Source organism: Halichoeres trimaculatus, unplaced genomic scaffold (assembly GCF_033239565.1).
Source record: "Halichoeres trimaculatus isolate MK-OKI-2021-1 unplaced genomic scaffold, fHalTri1.1 fHalTri1_scaffold_22, whole genome shotgun sequence".
Lineage (NCBI taxonomy): Eukaryota > Metazoa > Chordata > Actinopteri > Labriformes > Labridae > Halichoeres > Halichoeres trimaculatus.
The window spans coordinates 19,235,991-19,248,204 of NW_027437200.1; the positions used below are offsets into that span (position 1 = coordinate 19,235,991).

Below are 12,214 nucleotides of genomic sequence, written 5' to 3' on the forward strand. Positions count from 1 at the left end.
AAACAAGGGATTTGGTACCACTGCTTAAAATCATGTGTCAGCCCCCTTTAACAAAAATGATGCCCTTCTGGAAGTGCAAGGAACTTCAGTTCCTCGCTAGCCTCAAGGAACTTGCTCCAAATGCCAAGAAGAACCAGCTAATGCTAATATTTAAATGCTGACAGTTGAAACAAACGTGCTTTGCCAAGTGGTTGAAAGTAGGGTTCCCTAACTTTCAGTCCAGGACCCCCAACCCCTGCTATGGGAATACACTGATAGGCCAAACCAAAAAGCAAAAAACAAACCCTAAGATACGTAATCAAGCTGATTGGTTTGAGATAATCCTAGCTGAGAGTTGCTGTGTTTCTTAGGCCTTGTTCACACGTAGCACGGTATTTTCATAAACAAATATCCCCTTCCCTCATATGTTTTAAAAGATACTTAAGTCCACATGTAGCACGCAAACTTGCTGTCTTTTTTTGGCAGGTATTTTCGACGTAAAACCAATGCCATCCAGTCAGAATGAACCCCTTCATTTAGCTGTGCCCTTTAGGAACCAAAAACTCTGCTTCCCATCTACATGAAACCATGAAACCAGAGTTTTCCAAAATCATCACTTAAGCCAGACTTTTCAGCAAAAAAACATTTTTAGAGACATAAAGCTGCAGTTTTCTGTGGATGACAGGCCTAAGGCTTTGAAACTACAAGCGGTTTCCCAACCACAACTGATACTGTCCTTATTGTGATAATCACTCCAAGGGTCTTGTGGCAACAAAGTAATGTGAGAAACAGACTCAATATTTCTGTTAGCATGGTTTTAAATCAAATTTAACCACTCTGTTTATCGTATTAGAATTATGGATGAAATAAACAACTGTAAACAGGTTTTGATTTTTGATTTTTTTTTTATTTCCCTTAATTATGATTTTGTATTATGCTTGATTGTATTTATGTTGAAAGGACCCCCTCGAAAAGGAAGTAGTACATCTCAATGGGATATCCTTGAAATAAATTTGGAAATTATGAATTAAAAATGCCTTTTTTTTGCAACCTGGCCTAAAGCCTGCTTCATTTCAACCTCCTTCCCTGTTTACCACCAGAAACAAATGAATCTTTGTCAATGTTTTGTAAAGTTGTTGCTTAAAAAAGCCAGGTGGGCAACAAACTGAAATTGGTTAAAAGATTTAAAGAAGCCCCCAAAATGAGCTAAACTGATGATTGAAAAGGTGAAAATGTTAGATTCATCAGCATTTGTTGAAGTGAACTCATTTTCAGGTTTACTGTCGTTTAACGTGGTTAATATCAATGACTTCCATTAAAAGATGTTCCTTTGTTAACACCAGGAGTCGCTTCTTGAACCATCAGATCAGCAGGTTTCCAGACCTCTGATTGGTTTAATCAGTAGAGTTTGGAGCCCTGCGACTACAAAATTAAAGCCAAAATTGCGCTACAATTGAAGTCATCCCACAATAAATGAAATGGAAATGAATTCCATCTCAACAAATAATGAGAGTTTCAATAGAAACTGGTGAGGATTTTCCCCAGTCTCCTCTAAGGGGCAATTTCCCAGACCTTGCCCATGTTCATTAGCTGCCATGTACGCCCGCCAATGAGAGCGGAGCATGTGTGTGGGGTGATGGAAATAGAGATGGATGTCTCGCCCGAGTCGTAGGAGATTCAGCTCGTTCAAGTGGCAGGTAGCTGCAAGCTGTCTCGCGCCTTCTTTCCCCCTCATTTCTCCTCTACCCGTTCCCCCCCTTCATCCCCCTCTTCTCTATCCCTCTCCTCCACCTTGCCGATAACCCCCTTCCCCAGGGGCAGCATCCAAAAGCCGGCTTCTTCTCCTAATTACCCATGGGCCCCAGAAACGTTCCAGCTGTTGGGAGAAGTGGGACCATTGCAGAGCAGGAGGTTGGGTGTGAAATAGAGCCTGATTAAAAGTTTTAAACTGCCTTCAAAGACAAAAGAAGAATTCAGAAGTTTTCCAAGAAGGAGCTTTCAGGCAGATTTAGATTTCTTTTATGTAAATTTATTTAACCTGGCCCTAATTCACCCTGTACTTCCGCGGAGCATTCGCTGCTGGGTCGTCAGAGAACAAACGCGCGCCTGACAAGTATTCCCAGAGGGCGGATGAAGACGCCATTTGAAAGACAGATTCATTGATCGTTTTGACTGGACTGTTTGGTGTACGGATTAAACGATTGGCAGGTTGACAGCTGACAGACTGACACTGATTGATCGATCAGCGCTTAACTGGAGTAGACCTCCTGACAAACGCGCAGTTCAAATTGCTTACAAATGGATTGATGGATTGATTGGCCTTGCCGTTAGGGGAGGGGGGGATGGTTGGGAAAACGGTGAATTAGACTCACCATCTCGTCCGCGGCGGTCCGGGGTTGTCTTGACTGGGCCGGTGGAGATGTAGAGGAAGCCATCCATGAAGAGGGAAGCATCGGACAGAGAGGTGTTATCTGACCACTGGTCCAGTCGGGGAAAATCTAAAGAGGAGGAAGGAGAGTTGATAAGACAGGAAATGGTTTTCACCAATTTTTGGTGGCTCAGATTTTCCATTTGCACTTCTTTTTCACTCCTTCACCTTCATTTCTGTTAAAGTTAGAGGCAGATTGATGAAAAAAAATATAACCACAAGTATCCAAACACCCCCCCTTCGACCCATTCAGACATTTTTTTTTTAAATCTAAGACATAATGGCATTCCTCCTCTCCCCTTCACTCACTGGCTCTGCTTTTCATGAATGCACATGATAGAGATATGAGGTGTGCTCTCCCCACCTCATTTTTTGGCACTCCACTTTTGCACTAGGAAGAGTAATGCCTTCATGAACAGAGCCATACCACTTTCACCAAAGGCTTTGGTCTCTGCTGCTGCTCTCTGCTTTGGCTTTTAAAATTGCACATAGAAGAGAGGGTAGGTGTGCTCTCCCTTCCTCATTTTTGGCCTCCCACCTCAACACATGGATGGGCAGGGAGCTCCAAAAATGGAGCCATACTACTTTCACCAAATGCTTTGGTCTTTGCTGTGGCTCTCTGCTTTGGCTTTTACAAATGCACACAAAAGAGAGAGTAAGTGTGCTCTTCCTTCCTCAGTTTTTGGCATTCTACTGAGACAGATGAATGGGCAGCAGCTTCATGAACAGAGCCATACCTATTTCACCGAAGGCTTTGGTCTTTGCTTTGGCTCCCTGCTTTGGCTTTTAAAAATACACATAAAAGAGAGGGAAGGTGTGCTCTTCCTTCCTCGGGCATATGAAAGTGCAAGGAGCTTATATAACAATGGCATGCTATAATAATATATTTTATTATATACTGTCAGTTCAATTACTTCAACCTTAATCCCAAACACTTCAGGCTTTGGTCTTTGCTGATGTTCTGTCTGCCTTGACTTTTCATATATGCACATAAAACAAAGTGGGGTGTGTTCTATCCCCTTCTGACTTTGGCACCTCAGACTCTGGTTTTAGCTGCTTCCCTCCCTGCCTTTGTATTTTATGCATAAACATGAAGGAGATGAGGTGTGCTCTCCTCACCTCAGCGTCCACTGAGGCACATGGAAGGCCAGGGCGTTCATATAACAGAGGAATACTGCCAAATATAACTTACACAATGAAATTAATGATTCTTTTGATGAAAGTGGTGTTTTGAGCAATGTTTTGACCTCTGTTCATCTTGTCAAAATGTTAAGATAGTATTGAATACGAAAAATGTGTTTGTGATTAAAATTGTGTTTTCCTATAGTGCATTTTGTAGGTCTCAGTATTGGGCTTGTTAAGCTGCTTTAACAGCATATTTTCCCTGATATTATCATGGCTGTTGTCCCAGACTGTTGTCCCAAATAATGTTTGGATTTGGATTGTCACAAAGTTCCAGGTAAAGATAGCACTAATCCGAGATGCAATTACTCTCAAAAAGTCCACAAAGAGGTCGTCCTTCAGCCACAAAAAGCCACTTTAAGTGTCCTCAAGCAGAACATCGAGTCCCCACCTGCTTTTTTTTCATTGCTGTTCTTGAACCATAGTTCTGTCCTTCCCACAAGCAGCAGAAAACATGATTATACATTTATTAAGTCAGGGCTCTGTCACATGGTCTCCCCCTTGCGAAAGTCGTAGATAAGGTGTTCTGAGAGGCGTTTCAAGGCATGTACAGTATCCATTAAAAATGAGCTTTACACTCTGTGCTCTCTTCATCTTTGTCCATTTAAATTAGAACCCTTACTCCTTCAACTCCCTGCTCTCCTCCTTTCCTGCTAGCTTTAAGAGCCCCCTATATTCAACCTTATCGTTCTCAAATTCAATTAGCTTCAATTCTGAGGTTCAATTTTCTGCCAGGGCCTTGGCAATATCTCTCAGATTTTATCTGCACTTCCTCCAGCTCTCTCATCAAACAAGGTAAAATAACTTTAATTGAAACCACTTTTAATTGAGGCGACGTTTGCACCCTGTACCGACAGCAGCGACGCCCCGTCTCAGAGCCACATAAAACAATCAGTTCATTGGCAGAGACAGCTTGTTCTATGTGTGTGTGTGTGTGTGTGTGCAGTGTTTGGATTGTGTCAGATTTATTCTGTTTATGTGAATATTAAGGGTGGGGGGAAGAGACTTTTTATGTATATAATGGAATTAAAACTGGAAATGGCATTGACAACATTTTGCTTAAGTTAAAAACACATTAAACATGCATTATTCGCCATGGATATGTAAATAATATGCAAATTGTGTCCTCCTAGCACTTTCCCCCAAACCCTCCACTCCACACCAAAAAAATGACAGAAAGTTGAAACTGAAAAAAAAAACATTAAGCAAATAAAAGCGTAAATTATAAACTGTCATTAATAAAACAGCGGTTTCAAACAAAATATGGTTTAAATAATAATAAAAAAAACAGAATGCAAAAATCTATAAAAACGAAATAATACAAAACATTTCATGTCAGTGTTTCTAACTTCAGCAAACCTTCATACCTGTTTTGATGCCATTTTATAATTTTCTAAAAATCACATTTTTTAAAGCCAAAGTTTCTTTTTTTCAGTTTCAGGGTATGCTTTTCAATGCCAACTTTTTTTTTGTCATTGGCAAATGTTGTAGCTTTAAGGGCTAAAAACTGAACCCCAAAGCTCTGCTACGTCATATCAACATGAGATGTTATCTTTACTATAGATGCTGGAGAGTCGATGGACTTCATGTACCTCTAGTGGGTAATTCATTATGATAAATACAATTCTACAGGTCTGCTTTCGATTACCTATCCATGCTGAAAACTGTCTAACAACCGTCTAGCAGCTTCCTGGTGTCTTGGGTTGTGTCTATTGACCACTCACAGGATGTGTATCAGTGCTAATCCCATGAGTGTTTGTAAAGAGGGATAGTGACCCAATGACCTTTAACGACAGAACAGCACCTGAAATAAAAAGCAGAATACAGCTAGTTGGAAACACTATATAGAGAAAAGGTTTAAAAGTTTTATTTTGGAAGGTTTTTTTTCCAACATTTAATTTTGGATTAAACCTTGGAAGTGAATCATCCAGACGATTACAACAACAAAATGTGAGACTTAGTGGTATGGTTCTGTTTTGGGAGATTCCTGCACTTCTACATGGGCAGAGAGCACACCTCCATCTTTTATGTAATTACATGAAAATTAAAGAAAGGAGCAGCAAAGACAAAAGCCTAGAGGGTCAAAACCTGAGGTGGGGAGAGTGTACTCTCCCTTCCTTTTATGTGCAAACCAAGCAGCAACCTCTAGTCTAAGAACATGAGACAATGCAGAAGTGCTAAAATCTGCTTTTCCTGCTTGGTTCAGAAAACATTTCATGTCTGAGTCGCTAAGTTTACCATCGGCACGTACTGAACGGGGAGTGAATTTTTTTCTAACTCAGCAGTTCAGAGGATATTAAGATCCCTAGCTCGCCCAATAAGAGGCACAGCTCAGGTCATGTGACTAACGCGATGCCCTTGCCACTTCCAATATGGCCGCGATAGCCAATCTGCTTCATTTTCTGTTTCAGAAACAGATGGTGCACATCGGGGAGACTACATCCATGTTTTATACAGTCTATGAGGAAAACATTAAAAGCCAAGGCAGGGAGAGCAGCAGCAAAGACCAAAGAAATAAATGTTAAAAGTGGTATGAGGTATAGATCCAAACCAGTCTTCTTGAGCTGGATTGAGTATCGGCTAGAAAATCTGTGGGGCCAATCTTGGGAATCAGCTTGATGCCTTCTTTTTACTAGTGGGTACAAATGTTACGTTTCTTTGGTTTTTGCTGCATTATCAGTCTTCAGGGTATGAAAGTTTAAAATTGTTTATTGAACAAACTGCTGATAAACATTTAAACAATTTAAAGTTTGAATGGAAAGTAGGGTTGCCTTTCACCCAAAACATTACCTATCTTATCCCACAGTAGTGCAGGCAGGCTTTTATTATAACACTACTATCAGATCAGTATGGGTTAGTACTAAAAGCCCAGGTATTAGTATCAGGACCAGAAAAGTTGGACTGGAGCATCCCTGGTAAAGAGCAGCTAATGTTTTGTGGCTTTCCTGAACTAACGCCATGCTCGATGTGTTGCCTGGGACCCAGAACCAATCAGAAGCTGGAGTGGCCTTAGCTGGCCACATCTGTAATCTAGTTTGAATCTGACATGGGGGAATGTGTCTGCCAATAGCAGCATCATAAATACATCGAATCTGACCAAACTTAATCAGCAAACAGCAGGGAAGTGAGTCCAACACACACATACACACACATTACCCCCAGCACCCAGGTTGTGAGGATGTAAATAAGCCGTAGCTTGATGCTGTATCAGTCGTAACAAGCCTCCTTCTCCCTCCCTCCCTCACTGTGAGCCTTCGAAACGCTCCCTCTGGGCCCCTAAAGCTGGACTCTGTTAAGATGGGACTGTGATGTCTGTGGGGGCGGCAGTTGAGAAGTCTGGCCTGCGCTGATTGGCTCGGTCCCCAGCGAAGGGAGGTGACATGACAGAGTGCTCAATTAGCCATCTGGTCGCCCACGGCAACGGTCACAAAGTGGTCCCCGACAAGCGGTGGACAGTGGGGTAATCAGAGGCTCCCATTCGCACACGCACACAGGGACGGGGAGGCACACATTGTAATTGACAAGACAAATGGCTAACATATGCACGGCTAGTGCTGATAATGTATACCACTCTGTTTGAGATCAACACGTATAAATTTGTGTAGTTATAAACATATTTTGGGCACTTTTAAGCCTGAAAACACACACGCACAAGCACTCCTTTGTCAAAAGTCTCTTCAAAGTAAAAGCCTCCACACGCACATACTCCAGCACAGAAAAGTGTCTTCATTAAAAAACTTGTCGGTGACCTTGTGACCCTCTAACAGTCCAGCGTAGAGAGCATTGGTTAAAAACGACATCAACAAGCATAGCAAAAAAAGAAAATGTTGATAACAACAGGGAATGGAGGCTCCAGATGAAACAGGGTCTCTGATTTAGTGTTTGTGTATATGTGTGCGCCTGTGTGTGTGTTTGTCTTTTTATTATCCGCGCAGAAAGCCGGCTGGATAAATTTTTAATGTGCTGCGAGATTCAGAGATCCGAGGCGTCAGGGATGCTAGGGTGGCGACGATAAAACTTCTCTGCCTCCAAATCCGTGGTGTGTCATTTAAGAAGGAGCTGAATGATGTCAACAGTGAGAGGCATCGCTGTTTAGCTTTGGTTTTTACACTGAGAGAGGCTCCCGGGTGGAGTGGAGAGCCACCGTACAACACAATTTACATGTTTGCATTGCTTTGTTTACAGTTGAGGCATTAGCCGGCGCTTTCATCTGCGGATTCACACTCCACGAGCTGGCAGGGGTCTACCGTCTCATTGCGAGCTTGGATTTCAAATTTGCCACTTTAGAGCGGCTTTTGTTGTATCGTTCTGTCAGTCGAGCATCTTCAAAGACTTCTAATGGCTGAAGTTTTTGTTTGCAGAGGAACAGTCGAGTCCCAGGGAAAAGTGCTGCTGCTTTATTCTAGTTTGTGTGTTTAAAGGGTTGACTGGAAAAAACTAGGGACAGCACAGCAGCTCCCCCAAGGTTGAAGCCAAAACTTCTGGGCCTTAAACTGGTAATTTACTGAAGCGTAAAGCTCAGTTCTCTATTAAAATAAATGTAACATGGGTCCAACTGGTGAATCAAAACAGGCTTCCTGTCAAAGCATTTTGTTCAAATCATACTAGTTTTTTTATGTTTTTTTATAATTAGTTAAAAATGCTTTAAGAAATAGATTTTGCGTCATGAACGATGGCGTGTCTTTAGAAATACCAGTTCACCAAGCGTGATCTGCCGGATTAGCTAAGTAGAGGGGGCTCAATGGTAGAACATGTTACTAGCAAAACAAAAATGTGTGCTTTGGTTAGCGAACAGATGTTACGTAAGTTGAGCACCTCAGCCAGCTAGTTCCCCACTGATCAGCAAGTACCTATTCTCCAAATTCCCTCATCAGCCTAATATGTCTGCGTCCAGTGAGGGGATATTTTGGCTTCAATTTTTACAAGTGGTGATGAAGGCGCGCCATCCATTTTTTTATTCAGGCCCCGTATACACGACAACATTTCATCCAAAAACGTTAAAACGAAGTGAAAAAATCTGGGTTTACATGGACACTCAGAGGGACTGAAAACGCTGTAGTGAGCATGCCAGGCCTGTAGGTGGTGCTATAATTGTCTTGTCCAGATGTTTGGTAGATCTCCACTGAAGTAGAGTCAAGCCGATCATGTGGTGTATTGGTGAATGCTAAGGGCAGGCATGGAGCAACAGATGCTCATTTTGTTGAAAGACAGTCAGCAGATTTAGCAGATTGAGCAGCACAAGCACAACGCAAAGGTGGCAGAAGCGTATAAAAAAAAAAATCCACTCTGGAGACCTTCTTCTACAGAGCCATGCTGTTATAACACGCACAGAATGTAGCTTGGCATTGACTTGCTGAAAAATGTACGACATTGTCTAGAGGACACCATATGTCGCCCCAAAATCTCCTAACACTGTTTAGCATTGGCGTTGCCTTCCCAGCTATCCAAAGCTATCCAAACTAGCCTTGAGCACACAAGCCGTCACATGTGCTGGACTCTGTATTGAGAGCTTATGACGAGCCGGGCAATTCCATCAGCATCCATGTTTTCCTAAACAAATGCAAGATTTAGATTATTAGTTCCACGGGGCATTTTCTGATTTCACTTCAGCCCAGCTTTCCCAAGTTCTGGGAAAGTGGCAGCTTTTTGAAATCGTATCCTTTGGTGTTGATTATCTAACTCTTTTAATGATATCACTAACTTAAGAGGAAGAAATCACTGTTTTCTTGGCAACTTTACGAGTAACACTAAAGACTACGCCAAGTTGGGAGTTGCCTGTCCCATTTTTTATAGATGTGTTCAATCTAAAATGATTCTTAAAATTTTGAGATTCAAAATTAGGTATATTAATTTTGATACCATTTTTTGTTGAAATCAGGGGCAGAACCATGGTTTCAGTTTTAAGTGGCCCGAAAATTTTTTTTGCTGGGCCTTAAGTTACAAAAGTTTGTAAATCATTAATTAAATTAATAAAAATGACGGACAATAATGTTGCTGTGTGTGGTTTTTTAAGTGGATTTGGTTGCTTTTTTCACTTTTATTTTCATTTTTGCATTATAAGCTATAAGAGTGTGGACATTTACCACGGTTAAATACAATAAATAAAAATTTTCATTTTTTTCCCAAAATAATGTTTTGATCCCGCCCACATAAAACTGAACGTTTCAATTATTATTTATATTTTTTTAAGGCTTAAATAACGGCTCATTTTACAAAGATAGCACAACTGACGCAAAAACAAAAAACAAAAAAACGAGAAGTGATTTTCTTTTACCATGCTCTTTTTGAAACCAAATAAAAAAAAAAATCTATATATTTTTATATAATATAAGAAAATTTCAGGGTGGGCCTGGGACCTTTGAGCCCACCCATAGTGCCACCCCTGGTTTAAACATAGTGTTAAACTAAATTGCAAACATTCAAACTCTGTTTTGATGATTCAAATGGTGCCAACTTTTATAGAATTGGGGTTGGATGCATGGTTGAGCATGTTTTCTTGCCAATGAGGCTTTTTATATCTTATCATTTCATACACTTGCACAAACCTGTGTGATAGAGTATTGGTGTATTGGTCAAGCATCAGGTGGAACAAGGTTGTAAATGCAGACACCTGCACCATTTAAGAACCAATTACCAGGTTGTCTCTCCAGTGGGACATGGATCCATGGCACCAGCACAGAGAGTGACCAATCCAAGGACCAAAGCTGGACACTAGTGGCCAAAAAGCTCCTCTGTGTCTTCTATTCATGCAACAACCTGGAAGTCACAGCCAGCAAACAGAGCTCTATGGCTGAAAATAGATGAAATTGACACTTTGGGATTCAGGAGACACATTAGGGTGTTAGGTGGATTTTAATTTACAGTTTTGTCCCACAGCAGATGCTTTTATGAAGAGATATTTTAAAGCTCTGGCTCTTTAAGCTCACACGTACAGATATAAGAAGTGAAACTGTTAATTGGTATTCTAAAGACGTGTCAACACATTTCAAAGTACGGTCCCTGAAGCATTTAGTGTCTGGTGTCACATCCATCACAGAGTCATCTCGAGCGAATGACAGGACAGACGGGTGACAGCATGGCCAGACATGAGTTGTGCCAAAATAGATTATCAGGAGAAATATCCCAGTTAGGCAGTGTGTGTTTCCAATACACAGAGCAAAGTATTTTTCCCATCATCATTTTTCTGTTTTTCAAAACTTTTCAGGTCTCAGGGTCCAGCACAAGACTAAGAAAGACCTTCTCTATGTAGATTTTTCATGCCCGTTTTCATTTATGGAGCCATAGAGTCTCTCGAGTGTAACTTTTGGGAATACATTTGTCGTAAAAAATGATAAAGGACCCTGAAAATATACAAGAAACCACAGCAGTGGAAGCTCTTGACTATAAGGGATGGATCCATCATCGAAGCTGCCCTCAAGGGTCGCTACAAAGCGAAGAGACACCGCCTCAGAGACCTGCTGTTGGCTTTTTTTTTTAATGGAATCTGGGATGGGGATATGTAAATGAACCTGCTCCTTCGATATCCCAGGTTGCTTTTGGGGGACGAGCAGGTGTAGGAGGGAGAACAAGGCCCGCCGAGGCTCACATGCATGCAGAGAGAAGGAGCTAATGAAGTGGCAATGCTCCAACATCAGTGGATGTGGTCTGACACTGGAGCAGCAAACGAGACGCTGCGGAGTGTGGGGACGCTGACAGCTTTGTTTGGATGCAGATAACCAGTGGAAAAGAAGAGTTTATGTTTTATTTCCATTTCTACAAACCACAAGCAACATTCATGGGAAACCAGTGAGTTAAGGCTTTTGAGTTAGGGAGAATAATATAGGTTTTCTGATAACTGTTAATTAGGAAAACTGTATTCAGCACAGTACAAGACAGCAAAATGAAACATAGAATAACATCAAATAGATGTTAAATTGGACAAGACTGAAAAGTCTGAAAAGTAAATAAGGGTGCAACAATATGATGCACTACCACATAACAAAGCACTATACAGCGGCATTTGTTACGCTATGATACTGTACTACATGATAAAATACATTAGGATACCCCAAAGCGTTATCAATGATGTGATATAAATTATGTGATACCTACAACTGGATATCAATGAACGGCATAACAACTAGAAATAACATAAAAGGATACGATACAATATTATACAAGATACGATACGACACGACACGATACGTTAAGATAGGGTATGATACAATAGGATACGATAGGATATGATACGATACGTTAAGATAGGATACGATACAATAGGATACGATAGGATACGATAGGATACGATACGATAGGATACGATACGATACGATAGGATACGATAGGATACGATACGATACGTTAAGATAGGATACGATACAATAGGATACGATACGATACGATAGGCTACGATACGATACGATACGATAGGATACGATACGATACGATACGATACAATACACCAGAACTTCTTAAGGTGCCCTCATGGTATGTTCCAAAAAACAGCACTGTTTTCTTCCATTATTGTTGTGTAAATCATTGATGAAATTGAAGAATAATTAACACTGACATGTGTTAATTATTCTGTTTCACATAGTATTACTACTTCTAATACTGTTATAATTGTTATTGAAAAGTAATCCAAGC

The 12,214-nt window shown here is 40.9% G+C and overlaps 1 protein-coding gene across 5 annotated transcripts in view; it reads right to left on the reverse strand.

Moving 5' to 3' along the window:
• The window catches only part of arap2 (ArfGAP with RhoGAP domain, ankyrin repeat and PH domain 2), a 177,739-nt gene that overhangs the window by 67,540 nt on the left and 97,985 nt on the right, over positions 1-12,214 (reverse strand). For all 5 annotated transcript variants that reach the window (XM_074698999.1, XM_074698994.1, XM_074698996.1 and 2 more), the window contains exon 15: positions 2,352-2,477. In XM_074698999.1, coding sequence (XP_074555100.1) covers positions 2,352-2,477 — 126 coding nt within the window. The remainder of the gene's footprint in view (positions 1-2,351; positions 2,478-12,214) is intronic.